The sequence below is a fragment of the Bos indicus x Bos taurus genome, chromosome 16, assembly GCF_003369695.1.
Source record: "Bos indicus x Bos taurus breed Angus x Brahman F1 hybrid chromosome 16, Bos_hybrid_MaternalHap_v2.0, whole genome shotgun sequence".
NCBI classification, from domain to species: domain Eukaryota; kingdom Metazoa; phylum Chordata; class Mammalia; order Artiodactyla; family Bovidae; genus Bos; species Bos indicus x Bos taurus.
In genome coordinates this window covers 51,521,612-51,538,953 of record NC_040091.1, presented here as the reverse complement: position 1 = coordinate 51,538,953, position 17,342 = coordinate 51,521,612, and the positions used below count along the sequence as shown (strand labels likewise).

The 17,342-nt window shown below is 46.5% G+C and overlaps 1 protein-coding gene across 8 annotated transcripts in view; it reads left to right on the top strand.

Moving 5' to 3' along the window:
* The window catches only part of FHAD1 (forkhead associated phosphopeptide binding domain 1), a 165,429-nt gene that overhangs the window by 45,447 nt on the left and 102,640 nt on the right, over window positions 1-17,342 (top strand). For all 8 annotated transcript variants that reach the window (XM_027565334.1, XM_027565335.1, XM_027565336.1 and 5 more), the window contains exon 4: window positions 4,520-4,790. In XM_027565334.1, coding sequence (XP_027421135.1) covers window positions 4,520-4,790 — 271 coding nt within the window. The remainder of the gene's footprint in view (window positions 1-4,519; window positions 4,791-17,342) is intronic.

Here is a 17,342-nt window from a genome sequence, read left to right as displayed (position 1 = left end):
AGTACCAGGCACTCTGCTGAGTGCCTGGCACAGACAGCAACTGGCTAGTAAATGTTTAACAGCCAGCTCTCTGAAAAATGTAAAGGATGCACACATATAGCATAAGGTTTAATGATATCAAGAATGTGTAACACCTTCTTTCCAAATAACAAGAAATACAGTACACTTTCCTGTAAATTCCACACAGCCAGCTGAGTCTCACAGAATGCTTCCATTGACTTTCGTTGAATCCTTGTATCCATAGCCAATTTCTGGTTGTAACTGATGAATAAGAGAGTTCCCAATCTGAGCACTGGTGGATATTTGGGGGTATTTTGGATATATTTGCATTTGTGAGTAACACGAGTAAAAAAGAAAGACGTTGGAACTTCCCACATTCATCAGTGACGTGACTTTTTTTTTTTTTTTCCTGCATCAGATAGTAGTTTTCAAGTACGAGAGAAATGTTCCCTCCATTTTTTGTGCTACTTATAATGGCTGAGGCACGACATACTTTTTTATCATCTGCACTGTTAAGATTTTCCCCATTACCTTCTTAAGCATAGGCAATCAGCAAACAAAAAAATCAAGCTCTGGTGGCTCAGAGGGTAAAGCGTCTGCCCACAATGCAGAAGACCTGGGTTCGATCCCTGGGTCGGGAAGGTCCCCTGGAGAAGGAAAAGGCAACCCACTCCAGCACTCTTGCCTGGAAAATCCCATGGACGGAGAAGCCTGGTAGGCTACAGTCCATGTGGTCACAGAGTCGGACACAACTGAGCGACTTCACTTCACTTGTAAACTACTATTATTAAACCTATTCATAACAGTTTTGGGTTTCCCAGGTGGTGCTCAGTTCAGTTCAGTTCAGTTCAGTCGCTCAGTCATGTCCGACTCTTTGTGACCCCATGAACCACAGCACGCCAGGCCTCCCTGTCCATCACCAACTCCTGGAGTCCACCCAAACCCATGTCCATTGAGTCGGTGATGCCATCCAACCATCTTGTCCTCTGTCATCCCCTTCTCCTCCTGCCCTCAGTCTTTCCCAGCATCAGGGTCTTTTCCAATGAGTCAGCTCTTTGCATCAGGTGGCCAAAGTATTGGAGTTTCAGCTTTAGCATCAGTCCTTCCAATGAACACCCAGGACTGATCTCCTTTAGGATGAACTGGAGTGGTAAATAACCCTCCTGCCAGTGCAGGAGACATAAGAGATATGAGTTCAATTGCTGGGTCGGGATAATCCCCTGGAGGAGGGCATGGCAACCCACTCCAGTGTTCTTGCCTGGAAAATCCCATGGACAGAGGAGCCGGACAGGCTACAGTCATGGGATTGCAAAGAGTCAGACACGACTGAGCGTCTGAGCACGTACACATAGGTTACTTACCACAATTTTGAAAATAAAAAACAACTTCTCTCTCTTCCTGTCTGGGCTCCACTCCTTCGTGCTGGCTGCACTTGTAAGTCCAACCAGGGCACTCCAGACCCTGGTGTCCAGCCAAGTTTTGTTGGGTCTCCTTGGCTCTGATTGGATCACTTGCCCCACCAGTGCACCAATCAGTGCACCAAGGAGTGTGATTGGCTGATGGCTGAGCCCCACCCACAGCAATGGACTGAGATTGGGATAGAGACTCCTGAAATTTCCAAAGGGCCGAGTGGGTTCTGGCCTATTCTCACTTGAGGCATGAGATATGACCACTCCCTTTAGCACCCTGGCAGTAGGTGGGCAGGGAGGCACATCTACCTGAGCATCCCAGCATGAAAGGAAATTCTTGCACCACTACCTGTGGTCTCTAGATTTGTTTTCTAGCTAGCAGAGGAGAAAACACACTTGAATTTACCCCTTCCCACCTTCAGCCCGTGCATTTGCTAAAACTTTATTAAATCAATGGGAAAAAATGATAGGAATGATTGAGGTGAGACAGCCCCAGAGAAGAGGAAGGGAGAGGATGGATGGAGAAGTCAGCACAGGCAGGAGCAGTGCATCTCAGCTTCTGAAAGGAGAGAAAGGAAGAGAGCGTAGGTAGAGACAGAGGTGTCCACAGTGGAGAGAAATTCTAATCTACGTGTAAGGTAGCGGAGTTCTGGAACACCACCAAGTCCGTTCCTGAAACAGGTTTCAGTAGGGCCTAGAGGCTGGCTGTTAGTCGCTCAGTCTTGTCTAGCTCTGTGACCCCATGGACTGTAACTTGCCACCCTCCTCTGTCCATGGAATTCTCCAGGCAAGAATACTGGAGTGGGTAGTCATTCCCTTCTCCAGGGTATCTTCCCGACCCAGTAATGGAGCCCGAATCTTCTACATTGCAGACGGAGTTTTACCTTCTGAGCCACCAAGGAAGCCCAGGGTCAATGTCATTATAAATGCTGAAGCAGGGACTTCCCGGTGGTCCAGTGGTTAAGAATTCACCTTGCAATGCAGGAGACTGGGGTTTGATCCCTGGTCAGGGAACTAAGATTCCACATCCTGCAGGGCAACTAAGCCTGAGTGCCACACCTAGAGAGCCCACGCGCCACAACTAGAGGGTCCACTCACAACAAAAGATCTTGCGTGATGCAACTAAGCCCCGATGAAGCCCCCCAAAAAATGCTGGGCCAGGTGTCCCCAGACAATTGGAGTTTAATTTCCTTGAACACTGCTCTCACTGACTCCAAAAAAAGCCTTTGGAGAAATTCACCGGATTCTTGACTTGGCTGGGAAAAGCTGTCGCTAAAAGACTGGTTTGGGAGCCCAAGCGAGCGGAGAAACTTCCTCTTGAACGCAGTCCAGCTGGAGTTCTAGGAAGTCCTGTCTGCCAGTGCTCCTATTTTGGAAGCCTTCTGTCCTGTTTCTCATTATGTCTCCCTGTCTGGGGAAAGAGACACGTGACCCCACACAGGCGGCGAACCTTTAAACTTAGCTTCTTACTTGAAAAGTGTGTTGCTTTTTTCTTCCAGGAGTCTAGGGGGAGGGGTGGGGATGGGTGATAAGAAAGGAGAGAGAAACAGAGAGGGAAAGAGCTCATCAGACCCCAATCCAACCACCCCTTCCACCATCACCTGAGCTTGGTCAGTTCCTTAACCCAGCAGTCCCCCAACTTTTTGGTCACCAGGGACCAGTTCCATAGAAGACAATTTTCCCAAGGACCCAGGTGGCAGAGGAGTGGGCTGGGGGATGGTTTCGGGATGACTGAAGTGCGTTACATTTATCGTGCACTTTATTTCTATTGTTATTATGTCAGCCCCACCTCAGATCATCAGGCATTAGGTCCCGGAGGCTGGGGACCCCTGCCTTAACCTCTCCCAGCCTCATTTGTAAACTGGGGATAAAGAGATCTCCTCCCCGTATCGTGAGGAAGATGATTAAAGTACAATAAATGGTAGCACTCACGACATCATGTCTTAACCACTAGGCAAGGGGAGAAACCGCCATGACAGCATCAAGCCAAGACAAAGCCAGGTGTCAGCACCTCTCTCAGCATTTGCTTCTCCCAGTTTAGATAGAGCTTGATGTGCTCTCTGTTGAAAGTAGCTACAAACATCTTCTGCTGGGGTCCCTCGATAGATATGTATGGAGTATCTGCCAAGAATAGGGTGGGTGTTGAGGGTCACAGGCTAATCAGCCAGCCGGGGTGCCTGCCACCCCAGAGCTCTTGGCTCTGGGGGACAGATGCAGTAGGTACGCCAGAAAGACACGCAGTGTGGATGGAAAGAAAGCAGACCATGGGGTCCTGGAGAGCTGGGCTTGAATCTCGGAGATTTGTCAATTCATTCTTTCAACCAGTACTTTTTAAAACAATATTTATTTATGGTTACACTGGGTCTTCATTGCTGTTTGCGGGCTTTCTCTAGTTATGGTGCGTGGGGGCTACTCTGTAGTTGCCTTGTGTGGGCTTATTGCCGTGGCCTCTCTTGTTGCAGGGCATGGACTCTAGACACACAGGCTTCATCAGTTGTGGTTCGAGAGCTCTAGAGCATGGGCTCAGTAGTTGTGGAGCACGGGCTTAGTTGCCCTGCAGCATGTGGGATCTTCCCGGACCAGGGATTGAACCTGTGTACCCTGCATTGGCAAGCAGATTCTTAATGGCTGGGCCACTAGGGAAGTCCTCAACTGATATTTGAGGGCCTACTCTGTACGTACCAAGGGTTTATTCTAGGTGCTGAGGATACAGTGTTGAGCAAGATAGACAAAACGCTCGTATGTCTTAGAGATGGCGTTCTACGAGCTCAGCCGCTCACTACCAAATCTACGATCTTGGGAAGGTCACTAGGTCTTACTCAGCCTCAGGCTCATCATAGAGTGTTAGGTGTATTAAGTGAGGTAATGGATGCAAATCTCTTGGCAGGGTGCTTGGCATGAAGGCTGCACCCAACAAATGGTGGTGCAGTGATGTGCCGGTGACCCATGCGGGGTCACCATCCCAGATTTGGGGAGAGTCTGGGAAGTCTTCCTGGAGGAAGTGACTTATATGATGAAACCTAGGACAGCAATCACGTCACTGGGACAGAAGGGTGGAGACCACCCCAGCTGCTCGTAACCTCCCCTGACCCTCTTGTCTGCCCCTGCAGGTCTCCTTCCCATGGGCGATGGGCCCAGCACCTTGGCCCAGGCCACAGCCATCTCGGACCACACAGCAGCCGAACCAGTCACCCTCGCCACCACAGGTCCCCTTCCACCCGGGCGTCCGGCCGGTGCCAGTGCAGAGGAGCTGGTCCCAGGGCTTCCCCAGGCCCTCCGTGGTCCCGCCTGCCTCTCACAAGCGGCCCATGAGTGCCAGTGGGAAGATGTTCTCCTTTATGATGGACGGCACTGCCCACGGGGTTCCCATCATCAAACAAGGTACTCAGGGGAGCTTCCGTGGTGGCTTCGGGGATGGGCTCATGGACAGGGGCTCAGTTTTTGCTTAATTTCTCCAATTCTAAAATGGAACATTAGCAATTGTGAAAAAAAAAACAATTGGGATAAACAGAAAACAGTGAAAGATCTCATTCTTACCATCTGGACTGCCCCCTGTGACTTTTTGGTACAAATCCCTCCAGATTTTGTGCCCATCCACACATATCAGTCAGTACCTCTGCAATGAATGTGTGTGTGTCTGTACATATACATGAATATATATGAATGTGTATCAGAATCTATATTTATATACTTTGACAGAAATACGGGTAACTGAAATCCCTCTTGCCTTCGGAGGTTTTAAATATTTTATTACCATTTTGCAAGTTAGAGGAGACAGAGGCTTATGGAGAAAATTACTTCTCTAGAGGTGATACATTCACTCTAATCTCACCTGATGCGTTTCGGTGAAATTTAAGGCTGGTTATCTCGAGGACTGTCACTCGCAGCCTGGTCACTTTGGGGACACAAAGCCATCAGGGATTCATTTCCCCCTCCTCCGCCCCAGAAGGCTTCATGGCATTTGGGGAGGAGACTTCCTGTCTGTCACCATCCTCTCAGCCTCACCAGCCTCGCTGGCAGAGTAGCTAGGTCGACTTAGTCCCTGGCATGATTCCCAGATTTCTTCTGTGGCTGCTGTCAAGAAGGTCCCATTCTCTGTCCTCTGGGTCCCAGCCCCAGACCCCTCTGAGTCCCCAGATCTCTCAGTGGCCCCACACCCTCCCTTGGTCTCCCTCAGGACCACTCACCTAGTCACCTCACTCAGCCATTCAAGTAATAGTTATTAGGCTACTCTGAAGGTAGTGAGTTATCTCAATTGATTGTTCACAGTCGGTTACAGGTCAGTTCAGTTCAGTTGCTCAGTTGTGTCCTACTCTTTGCGACCCCATGGACTGCCGCACAATTCTTTACATGGATTGCAGGCAGATTCATCAGAGCTTGCTCACCATCACCAACTCCCAGAGCTTGCTCAAACTCATGTGCATCAAGTCAGTAATGCCATCCGACCATCTCATCCTCTGTCATCCCTTTCTTCTCCTGCCTTCAATCTTTCCCAACATCAGGGTCTTTTCCAGTGAGTCAGTTCTTCACATCAGGTGGCCATAAGTACTGAAGTTTCAGCTTCAGCATCTGTCCTTCCAGTGTATATTCAGGACTGATTTCCTTTAGGATTGACTGGCTTGTTCTTGCTGAGCGAGGGACTCTCAAGAGTCTTCTCCAACACCACAGTTCAAAAGCATCAATTCTTTAGCACTCAGCTTTCTTTATAGTCCAATTCTCATATCCATACATGACTACTGGAAAAACCATAGCTTTGACTATATGCACTTTTGCCGGCAAAGTAATGTCTATACTTTTTAATATGCTGTCTAGGTTGGTCATAGCTTTTCTTCCAAGGAGCAAGCATATTTTAATTTCATGGCTGAAGTTACCATCTGCAGTGATTTTGGAGCCCAAGAATATAAAGTCTCTCAATGTTTCCATTGTTTCCCAAATGGAAACATTGGGACCAGATCCCATGATCTTAGTTTTTTGAATGTTGAGTTTTAAGCCAACCTTTTCACTCTCCTCTTTCCCTTTCATCAAGAGGCTCTTTAGTTCTTCTTCACTTTCTGCCATAAGGGTGGTGTCATCTGCCTATTTGAGGTTATTGATATTTATCCCGGCAATCTTGATTCCAGCTTGTGCTTCATCAAGCCCGGTATTTCACATGATGTACTCTGCATATAGGGCTTCCCTTGTGTCTCAGCTTGTAAAGAATCTGCCTTCAATATGGGAGACTTGGGTTTGATCCCTGGTTGGAAAGATCCTGGTTTCGAACTATACAAAAAAGATCTTCACAACCCAGATAATCACGATGCTGTGACCACTCACCTAGAGCCAGACATTTTGGAATGCAAAGTCAAGTGGGCCTTAGGAAGCATCACTATGAACAAAGCTAGTGGAGGTGATGGAATTCCAGTTGAGCTATTTCAAATCCTAAAAGATGATGCTGTGAAAGTGTGGCACTCAACATGCCGGCAAAGTTGGAAAACTCAGCAGTGGCCACAGGACTAGAAAAAACCAGTTTTCATTCCAATCCCAAACAAAGGCAATGCCAAAGAATGCTCGAACTATCACACAATTGCACTCATCTCAAACACTAGCAAAGTAATGCTCAAAATTCTCCAAGCCAAGCTTCAACAGTACATGAACCAAGAACTTCCAGATGTTTGAGCTGGATTTAGAAAAGTCAGAGGAACCAGAGATCAAATTTTCAACATCATTTTATCATCAAAAAAGCAAGAGAATTCCAGAAACACATCTACTTCTGCTTTATTGACTATACCAAAGCCTTTGACTGTGTGGATCACAACAAACTGTGGAAAATTCTTCAAGAGACGGGAATACCAGACTACCTGACCTGCCTCCTGAGAAATCTGAATGCAGGTCAAGAAACAACAGAACTGGACATGTAACAACAGACTCGTTCCAAATAGGGAAAGGAGTATGTCAAGGCTGTATACTGTCACCCTGCTCATTTAACTTATATGCAGAGTACATCACGAGAAATGCTGGACTGGAGGAAGCACAGTTGGAATCAAGATTGCTGGGAGAAATATCAATAACCTCAGATATGCAGATGACACCACCCTTATGGCAGAAAGTGAAGAGGAACTCAAAAGCCTCTTGATGAAAATAAAAGAGAAGAGTGAAAAAGTTGGCTTAAAAGTCAACATTCAGAAAACGAAGATCATGGCAGATGCCCCATCACTTCATGGCAAATAGATGGCGAAACAATGTAACAGTGGAACAATGGAAAGAATGGAAATAGTGACAGACTTTATTTTCTTGGGCTCCAGAATCACTGCAGATGGTGACTGCAGCCATGAAATTAAAAGACACCTGCTCCTTGGAAGAAAAGTTATGACCAACTTAGACAGCATATTCAAAAGCAGAGATATTACTTTGCCAACAAAGGTCCATCTAGTCAAAGGTATAGTTTTTCCAGTAGTCATGTATGGATGTGAGAGTTGGACCATAAAGAAAGTTGAGTGCCAAAGAATTGATGCTTTTGAACTATGGTGTTGGAGAAGACTCTTGAGAATCCCTTGGACAGCAAGGAGATCCAACCAGTCCATCCTAAAGGAGATCAATCCTGAATATTCATTGGAAGGACTGATGCTAAAGCTGAAACTCCAGTACTTTGGCCACCTGATGCAAAGAACTGACTCATTTGAAAAGATCCTGATGCTGGGAAAGACTGAAGGTGGGGGAAGGGGATGACAGAGGATGAGATGGTTAGATGGTATCACTGACTCAGTGAATATGAGTTTGAGTAAACTCCAGGAGTTGGTGATGGACAGGGAGGCCTGGCATGCTGCAGCCCATGGGGTCACAAAGAGTCAGACATGACTGAGAGACTGAACTGAACTGAACTGGGAAGATCCCCTGGAGAAGGGAAAAGCTACCCACTCCAGAATTCCATGGACTGTATAGTCTATGGGGTTGAAAGAGTCAGACACTACTGAGCAACTTTCACTTTCACTCTGCATATAAGTTAAATAAGCAGGGTGACAATATACAGCCTTGATGTACTCCTTTCCCAATTTAGAACCTGCCCATTGTTCCATGTCCGTTTCTAACTACTACTTCTTAAGCTGTGTACAGATTTCTCAGGAGGCAGGTAAGGTGATCTGGTATCCCCGTCTCTTGAAGAATTTTCCAGTTATTGTGACACACAGTCAAAGGCTTTGGTATAGTCAATAAAGCAGAAGTTTCTCTGGAACTCTCTTGCTTTTTCAGTGATCCAACGGATGTTGGCAATTTAATATCTGCTTCCTCTGCCTTTTCTAAATCCAGCTCAAGCATCTGGAAGTTCTTGGTTCATGTACTGTTGAAGCCTGGCTTGGAGAATTTTGAGCATTACTTTGCTAGTGTGTGAGATGAGTGCAATTGTGTGATAGTTCGAGCATTCTTTGGCATTGCCTTTGTTTGGGATTGGAATGAAAACTGGTTTTTTCCAGTCCTGTGGCCACTGCTGAGTTTTCCAAATTTGCTGGCATGTTGAGTGCCACACTTTCACAGCATCGTCTTTTAGGATTTGAAATAAACCAACTGGAATTCCATCACCTCCACTAGCTTTTCTTGTTGTGATGCTTCCTAAGGCCCACTTGACTTCACTTTCCAGGATGTCTGGCTCTAGTCCAGTGATCACACCATCATGGTTATCTGGATCGTAAAGATCTTTTTTGTACAGTTTTTCTGTATGTTTTTGCCACTTCTTAATGTCTTCTGCTTCTGTTAGATCCATACCATTTCTGTCCTTTACTGTGCCCATCTTTGCATGAAATGTTCCAGAACTCAAATAGTAGTTATTATTCTGAAACTGTACAAACTAAGGAGCGTATGAAACCTGTCTCTACAGTTTACATCATCATCCTCTAAGGAAAGCTCATTTACCTACAACCCAAGTTAAGAAATTACTCAGCCAGTTCTCCCTAACATTTTAATGTGAAAATTTTCAAACATACAGCAAAGTAAAAAGAATTTTAAAGAGAACAGCTCCCCTCCTAATTCTACTATTAACATATTTCTGTATTCTTTGTTACATTTCTGTCTGTCCATCCTTCTATTCATTTATTCCATGCTCAGTCACTGAGTTGTGTCTGATGCTTTGCATCTCCATGGATGGTAGCCCACCAGGCTTCTCTGTCCATGGGATTTCCCAGGCAAGAATACTGGAATGGGTTGCCATTTCCTTCTTCAGGGTATCTTCCCATCCCAGGGTTTGAACCTGGGTCTTCTACATTGCCAGCGGATTCTTTACCACTGAACCACCAGGGAAGCCTTATTCATTCCTTAATCCATCTTATTGTCTGATGCATTTCAAAATAAATGGCACACATCTGTAGTCCTCCTCCTAAATATTTTAGCATAGATACCATTAACTAGAATTCAGTGTTTTTTGTCTCTTTCATGTGAAATTAACATGCAATGTGTATTTGTTATCTTGGCTGCATAAGAAATTCTCCCCAGAATTTGCAGCCTAAAGCAAGAAACAAGCATGTTATCATATCCGGTTTCTGTGCGTCAGGAATCTGGAAGCAGCTTAGCAGGTCGGCCGTGGCTCAGGTCCCTTGTAAGGCTGCATCATCTGAAGGCTTGACTAGGGCTGGAGGATCCACTTCTAAGATAGCGTGCTCACATAGCTGTGAGCAGGAGGCCTCACTTCGTCACCATGGGGATCTCCCCAGAGAGCGGCTCCAGTGTTCTCATGAGCATCGGTCTGCAACTGGCTCCTCCTGAGCAAGCGATCCAGGAGAGCAAGGTAGAAATTGCAACATCTCTTGTGACTAAGCCTCAATAGTCACTCCCTGTCATTGCTGCAGTGTCCTATTGATTACACAGGGTGTCCCTCTCCAGGATGGGAGAAGACTACACCCGGCTGAAGACCAGGAGGCAAGAATTATCGGCACTCATCTTGAAGGCTGGCTACTGCAGTCTGCCCTCTGGTCCTCAGTGATTCACCCTCCTCCAACCCTCTCCTGCGCCCCTACCCCAAATCTCACCTCATTACAGCATCAGCTCAAATTCCAGAATCTCATCTAAATCAAGTCCAGGCACAGATTAGGCTCATGGGTGTAGTTCCTTAAGTTCAGTTCATCAAGTACTATTTCAGAAAAGTGAAGACTGATGAACAAGGTGTCTGTCCCTCACATACCCAAAATACGATGGTGGGACAGACACAGCTAACTGCTACATACCCTCCTCTAGTTAAAAAGGGAGAAAGATAGGAAACACACAGGCGTCATTGGCCCAAAGCAATTCTGAAATCCAGCTGGGAAAATCTTAGCAGTTCCTTCATGGGGCCTCAGTCCAGCTCTTACCCAGAAATGACATTCCAGGGCTCTTGGTTCTGCCCTCCGGTCTCTAAGTTCTGCCCTATGAATTGTCCTACCTTTCCCATGGAAGGTATCACATAGTTGCAGCTGCATAGTTTTAGAGTCTGCTTCCTGCCTGCAGAAGCTTGTGAGTCCAGAAGCTTCTTTTACTTTTGTGAATCTCTGTCGGTCTGCGTTGCCAGTTCTTCTTATATGGGTTCATCCTGTTAGGTAAAACCCATGTTGTTGTTCAGTGGCTCAGCTGTGTTCAACTCTTTGCAACCCCATGGACTGCAGCACGCCAGGCTTCCCTGCCCTTCACCATCTCCTGGAGCTTGCTCAAACTCATGTCCATTGAGCTGGTGATGACAGCCAATCATCTCATACTTTGTAGTCCCCTTCTCCTCCTGCCTTCAATCTTTTCCAGCATCAGGGTCTTTTCCAATGAGTTGTCTCTTCCCATCAGGTGGCCAAAGTATTGGAGCTTCAGCATCAGTTCTTCCAATGGAAATTCAGGGTTGATTTCCTTTAGCACTTACTGGCTTAATCTCTTTGCAGTCCAGGGGACTCTCAAGAGTCTTCTCCAACACCATAGATCAAAAGCGTCAGTTCTTCAGTGGTCAGCCTTCTTTATGGTCCAACTCTCACATCCATATGTGACTACTGGAAAAACCATAGCTTTGACTACACGGACCTTTGTCAGTGAAGTAATGTCTCTGCTTTTTTATACATTATCTAGGTTTGTCATGGCTTTTCTTCCAAGGAGCTTTTCTTCCAAGTGTCTTTTAATTTCATGTCTGCAGTCACCATCTACAGTGATTTTGGAGACCAAGAAAATAAAGTCTCTCACTGTTTCCATTGTTTCCCCATCTATTTGCTGTGAAGTGATGGAACCAGATGCCACAATCTTCGTTTTTTGAATGTTGAGTTTTAAGCCAGCTTTTTCACTCTGCTCTTTCACCTTCATCAAGTGTCTCTTTAGTTCCTCTTTGCTTTCTGCTGTTAGGGTGGTGTCATCTGCATATCTGATGTTATTGATATTTCTCTTGGCAATCTTGATTCCAGCTTGTGCTTCATCCAGCCCTGCATTTCGCATGATGTACTCTGCATATAAGTTAAAAAAGTAGGTTGACAGTGGGCAAAACCCATGCTCACAGGTTTTTTTTGACACAAGCCCTTCCACCTTGGGCTTCTGCCAACACTGCCCAAGCTTCTTAGAAGCCCAGTGCCTAGAGCAAACATCTCTGGGACACTGCCCTGAGTCTGTGCTCTTAACACAGGATTTTTACAGTCACTTCAGTTTCTTCTTTGGATGGTGTTTTCTTGAGAGCGCCCTTGATTTGATCTTTGCCCAGAGTCTGTTTCTTACATGTCATTTGTCACCTGCACGGGCAGGGAATTTTCAAGCCCAGAGCACTGAGTCCTGATTGAACATCCCTTTCTTTAACTGTCTCTACCCCTCACATGGGCTTCCCAGGTGGCACTAGTGTTAAAGAAACAGCCTGCCAATGCAGGTAGTGCAAGAGACACGGGTTCAATCCCTGGGTCAGGAAGATCCCCTGGAGTAGGAATGCAACCCCCTCCAGTATTTCTTGCCTGGAAAATTCCATGGACAGAGGAGCCTGGAGAGCTACACTCCATGGGGCCGCAAAGAAACCTGACTGAGTGACTGAGCACCCCTTCACATTTCACTGTAAATAAGCAGTAAGAAGTAACCAGGTGCTCCTTCCACAACTCTTGCCTGGAGCGCTTGATCGTCAGGAACATTTTCTCTTCCCACATGATGACAGGCAGTGTGCTATTAAAACTTCTGCCACCACCTAACAAGGATCCCTGGACCCCAGTAACATTTTCCTAACTTTCCTGGAAACCTCCCCTCACTGCCTCCTCAAAGGCCTTTGAGCTCCTACTAACAAACCTTCTAACAGGCCTTCTCTAAGGCTCTCGGCAAACGTCCTCCAGCTTCTGGCCACTGTTCCGCCCCAAACCATTCCACCATTCAGGGGTTTTGTTAAATTTCACAACGATCCTGCTGCCAAAAATCAGTATTCACTCCTCATTGCTGCATGATAAGTTACTCCAGGATGTGAAGGTCTAAAACAAAAGTAAGGGGTGTCCCTGATGGCTCAGTGGTGAAGAATCCTCCCGCTAAAGGAGGAGACACAGTTCTATCCATGATCTGGAAAGATCCCTCATGCCACAGAACAACTAAGCTCGTGCATCACAACTATTGAGCCTGTGCTCTAGAGCCCACAAGCCGAAACTGCTGAAGCCTGGAAGCCCTAGAGCCTGTGCTCTGCGACAAGAGAAGCCACTGCAGCGAGAAGCCCACACTAAAGAGTAACCCTCACTCCCTGCAACTAGAGAAAGCCCGAGCACAGCAATCAAGACCCAGCACAGCCAAATAAATACATTTAAAATAAAACAACAGTAAGCATGAAACTCCAATACTTTGGCCACCTCCTGCGAAGAGTTGACTCATTGGAAAAGACCCTGATGCTGGGAAGGATTGGGGGCAGGAGGAGAAGGGGACGACAGAGGATGAGATGGCTGGATGGCATCACCGACTCGATGGACGTGAGTCTGAGTGAACTCCACGAGTTGGTGATGGACAGGGAGGCCTGGCGTGCTGTGATTCATGGGGTTGCAAAGAGTCGGACACGACTGAGCGACTGAACTGAACTGAAGCATTTATTATCTCACAGTTTCTCTGAGTCAGGAATTTGGGACTGGCTGAGCTGGTTGATTTGGGCTTGGGGTTTCTCATGAGGTTGCTATCATGGTCTCAGCTAGGGCTGTGGTCATCAGGAGGCCCTCCTGGGGCTGAAGGGCCCATCTCTGTGATGGTTCCCTCCACGGCTTTTAGTAAGAGGCCTCAGTTCTTCACCAGGTGGGCCTGTCCATAGGCTGCTGAGTGTCCTTGTGACACAGCTGCTCCAGACAAGTGGTCTTGGACACTAAGGCAGAAACCGCAATGTCTTTTATGACCTAGTCTCAGGCCAACATAGGTCTGTATAGTCAAAGTTATGGTTTGTACAGCTTGACTATGTACAGATGTGAGAGTTGGACCATAAAGAAGGCTGAGTGCCAAAGAATTGATGCTTTTGAACTGTGATGCTGGAGAAGACTCTTGAGAGTCCCTTGGACAGCAAGGAGATCATACCAGTCAATCCTAAAGGAAATCAACCCTGAATATTCATTGGAAGGACTGATGTTGGAAAGGACTGAGAACAAGAGGAGAAGGGGGCGACAGAGGATGAGATGGTTGGATGGCATCATTGATTCAATGAACATGAGTTTGAACAAACTCCGGGAGATAGTGATGGACAGGGAAGCCTGGCATGCTGCAGTCCATGGAGTCGCAAAGAGTCAGACACAACTGATCAACGAAACAACAACTGTAATCAGTGGGTTTTGCCATCAGTTTTTCCAATGCCATGTTGCAACTGGGGCTTCTCTGAGGGATGTACAGTCCCCTGGAGAAGTGAAGGATGAATCCTATGGCTTAGAGGCCTTCACATCTACCTGGGGCTCTATTCCCTCAGCCTCCCAGCCATATCTCATCTGTTTCCATACATTCACCCTGACTTCCCTGACACTCCATCCTCTGAGAAGGGCTTTCAACTTCCCATGTGATGGAGAGCTCCTTCCTGTCTGGGCCTCTCTGCTCCACTCTTCAGAGCACTCTATGTTCCAGTCCTCCAGGCTGGCTCTTGATAGAAAACATCTATTTTTGAGGGTTCTGAAAAAAACCCATCCCCTCTTAATGAAGCTGGGGTTTTCAACTAACGTTGGTTTACTGTTAGACTGTTGCCTTGCTATAGATTTGAAAAATCCTATTTGAAAACCCAAGGCCAAGGCCTTATTTATCGTAGGCCAGGTCAGAGTTTCTCCATCTCAGCACGGTGACATTTGGGACTGGATAACTCCTTGCTGTGGGATCTGTCCTGTTCATTTTAGAACATTTAGCAGCATCCCTGGCTCCTTCCCACTGATGCCAGCAGCAACCCCACCCCCCGACCCTCCGACTGTGATACTCAGAAATGTCTCCAGTCTTTGCCAGAAGTCAAAACATCATTGTGCCTGGAGGCTGAATCACCCCATTCTAAGTTAATAGTCATCCTTCCTTTCCCACAAGGCAATAGAACCTCAGCTCCAAAACCACCAAATCTTAATGGCAAGAGCTCATGGGAAGTGGAGAAGAATTACTGAGAACAGAAAATACATTGGGTGAATTTTTTGAAATACCATCCAATTTATATATAATTTTTCTCCCAATAATGGGATCTTGTGAACCTAACATTGGTAACCTGCTTTTTGAAATTCAATAATATATCATAAATGTCTTCCCACTTGAGTAAATTTACTGCGTAGAGGTTAGGAGCGGTTGGGCTCAGAATCCAACAGACCTGGGCTCGTACCTACATACCAGCTGTGTGTCCTTGAGTAGGTGACTTGCCATCTCTGAACCTCATACCACTCACTTATAAAATGGAAACAGGAATGTGCTTGTTCAGTCACGAAGTCGTGTCTGACTCTTTGCGACCCCACGGACCGTATCACGCCAGGCTTCCGTGTCCTTCACTAGAGGTGGAAATAGTAAAGCCTATCTCACCAGGTTGTCATGAAGACAAAATCAGATCCTGCCTGTAAGTGCCAAGCACAGTCCCTGATGCATACTGAACACTCAGTAAATGTTAAAATTTTTAAAAATTAAATGATTATCTACCCATGATTGTCATTTAACTTTTATTTACAACTTACCATATGTAGCAACGTCTTGAAGATACAGTTAATATATGTAACTTTATTCTGTATTTTCCATGTCTGCTATAGATGTGTTGTCATACTTTCATAATTTAAAAAAAATTTTTTTAAAGAAAGAAATGACAAAAAAAAATAAGACACAGTTAAGGTGCACACTTGCTGCCCCTTTGTAGACTGATGATTATTGGATAAGCACCAGGACAGGCAAGCTTCCCTGTGGCTCAGCTGGTAAAGAATCTGCCTGCAATGAGGGACACCTGGGTTCAATCCCTGACTTGGGAAGATTCCCTGGAGAAGGGAAAGGCTACCCACTCCAGTATTCTGGCCTGGAGAATTCCATGGATGTATAATCCATGTAGCAGCAAAGAGTCAGACACAACTGAGAGACTTTCACACACACACACCAGGACAGTGGGTTGTTAAAATATTGAAGTAACTCCCCTGCTGTTTGGCAAATAGCTCCTGCTGGAAACTTCTTAAAGTGCCTCTGTCCCTACCTCTGCTCCCACCCAATCCCCCAGCCCTCCTGGCCCTCCCTGGGGGTTCTCCCCACTAGGATCTCCAAGGGATCCAGCAGGCAAGAGGGTCTGTTTTGAACTTAGTTAAACCAGTTTGGTCAGACGTGGCCCTTAGGTCCTTTTTGATAAATAATATTAATAGGAACGGGGGAAACAGGAAGAGCTACGAAGATAGCTCAGTCCCACAGTTGTATACGACTCTGTGACCCCATGGACTGTAGCCTGCCAGGCCTCTCTGTCCATAGAATTTTCCAGGCAAGAATACTGAGTGGGTTGCCATTTCCTGCTCCAGTGTTGATAAATAATAGTAGCCTGTAAAGACATTTGGGGCGGGTGAGGGGAAGCTGCCCCAGCACCTCCCAGCCTGGTTGTAAGGAAAGTGAGTCTCAGAGCATGTTCTGCCCCCACAGAGACTTTCCGTGAACACATCTTCTGCAGCAGAGGGATCCCGTCGTCCAGCCTGTTCTATAGGTTTGATGATGTCCCCCTCTGACCATCACCTTGCAGGGTCTCTAAGCATCTTGAGTTACCCCTAGAGATAGCAGCAGACGCCAGAGCTTTAAGCCGAGACTGGACACTCGCCCCGTTAGGGTCAGACCCCAGGGCCTGCCCCGGGGCACAGCCTAGGCAGTCCCTTCCTCCCTTGGACCCCTGGGAGCTGGTTTCTAGCGTTCAGCATGCCAAGTAACAGGCCACGCTGTTACCAGTAAGAACCCATTTCTGACCTTCGGGAGGCACAACTGCCTCTGGTCTATGGCCTGTCTAATGCAGTGCTGCCCGGCCGCACCAGGAGAGGACTGCAGATTCGGGATCTGACCGCCTCTAGCCTGCAAGTTAAGCGACCTGCACGCATATAGCACCGAGCACACGATGCTGAATATTTAGAAACTAAAGCGCAGGCCTGTGACGATCCTTGATGCATGACAGGGCCCAGAATTTGGCTGCACGTTATAGTCAAACCTGTACCAGGAGAGGATTTTTTTTTTTAATAGGCTGCGTCCACTGGAGGTTCTAGGATCCACAGACATGTTTAAAAGCTTGGTAGGGAGGGAATCATTGACTCTGAAGTGCATAAATAAAAAATGCAGAAGCCAAATGAATAAATGATGGAATAAATGGCCACAAACGCGTCGGTGCATGCTTCATTCATCATTCATGTTAACACCCATTAAAGTTTCACTGGCTTTGAAAACAATTGGATCAGTTTCTCACTTCACAAGAAGATAAGAATGTGCAGTGACTGCCCAGAAACCAGAGTCAGTTGGAAATTTTAAATACACTGCTTGGAGCCCAGTGATCTCACAAGCAGAATTATGGAAATCTTTACGAAAGTTTCTACACCAAAA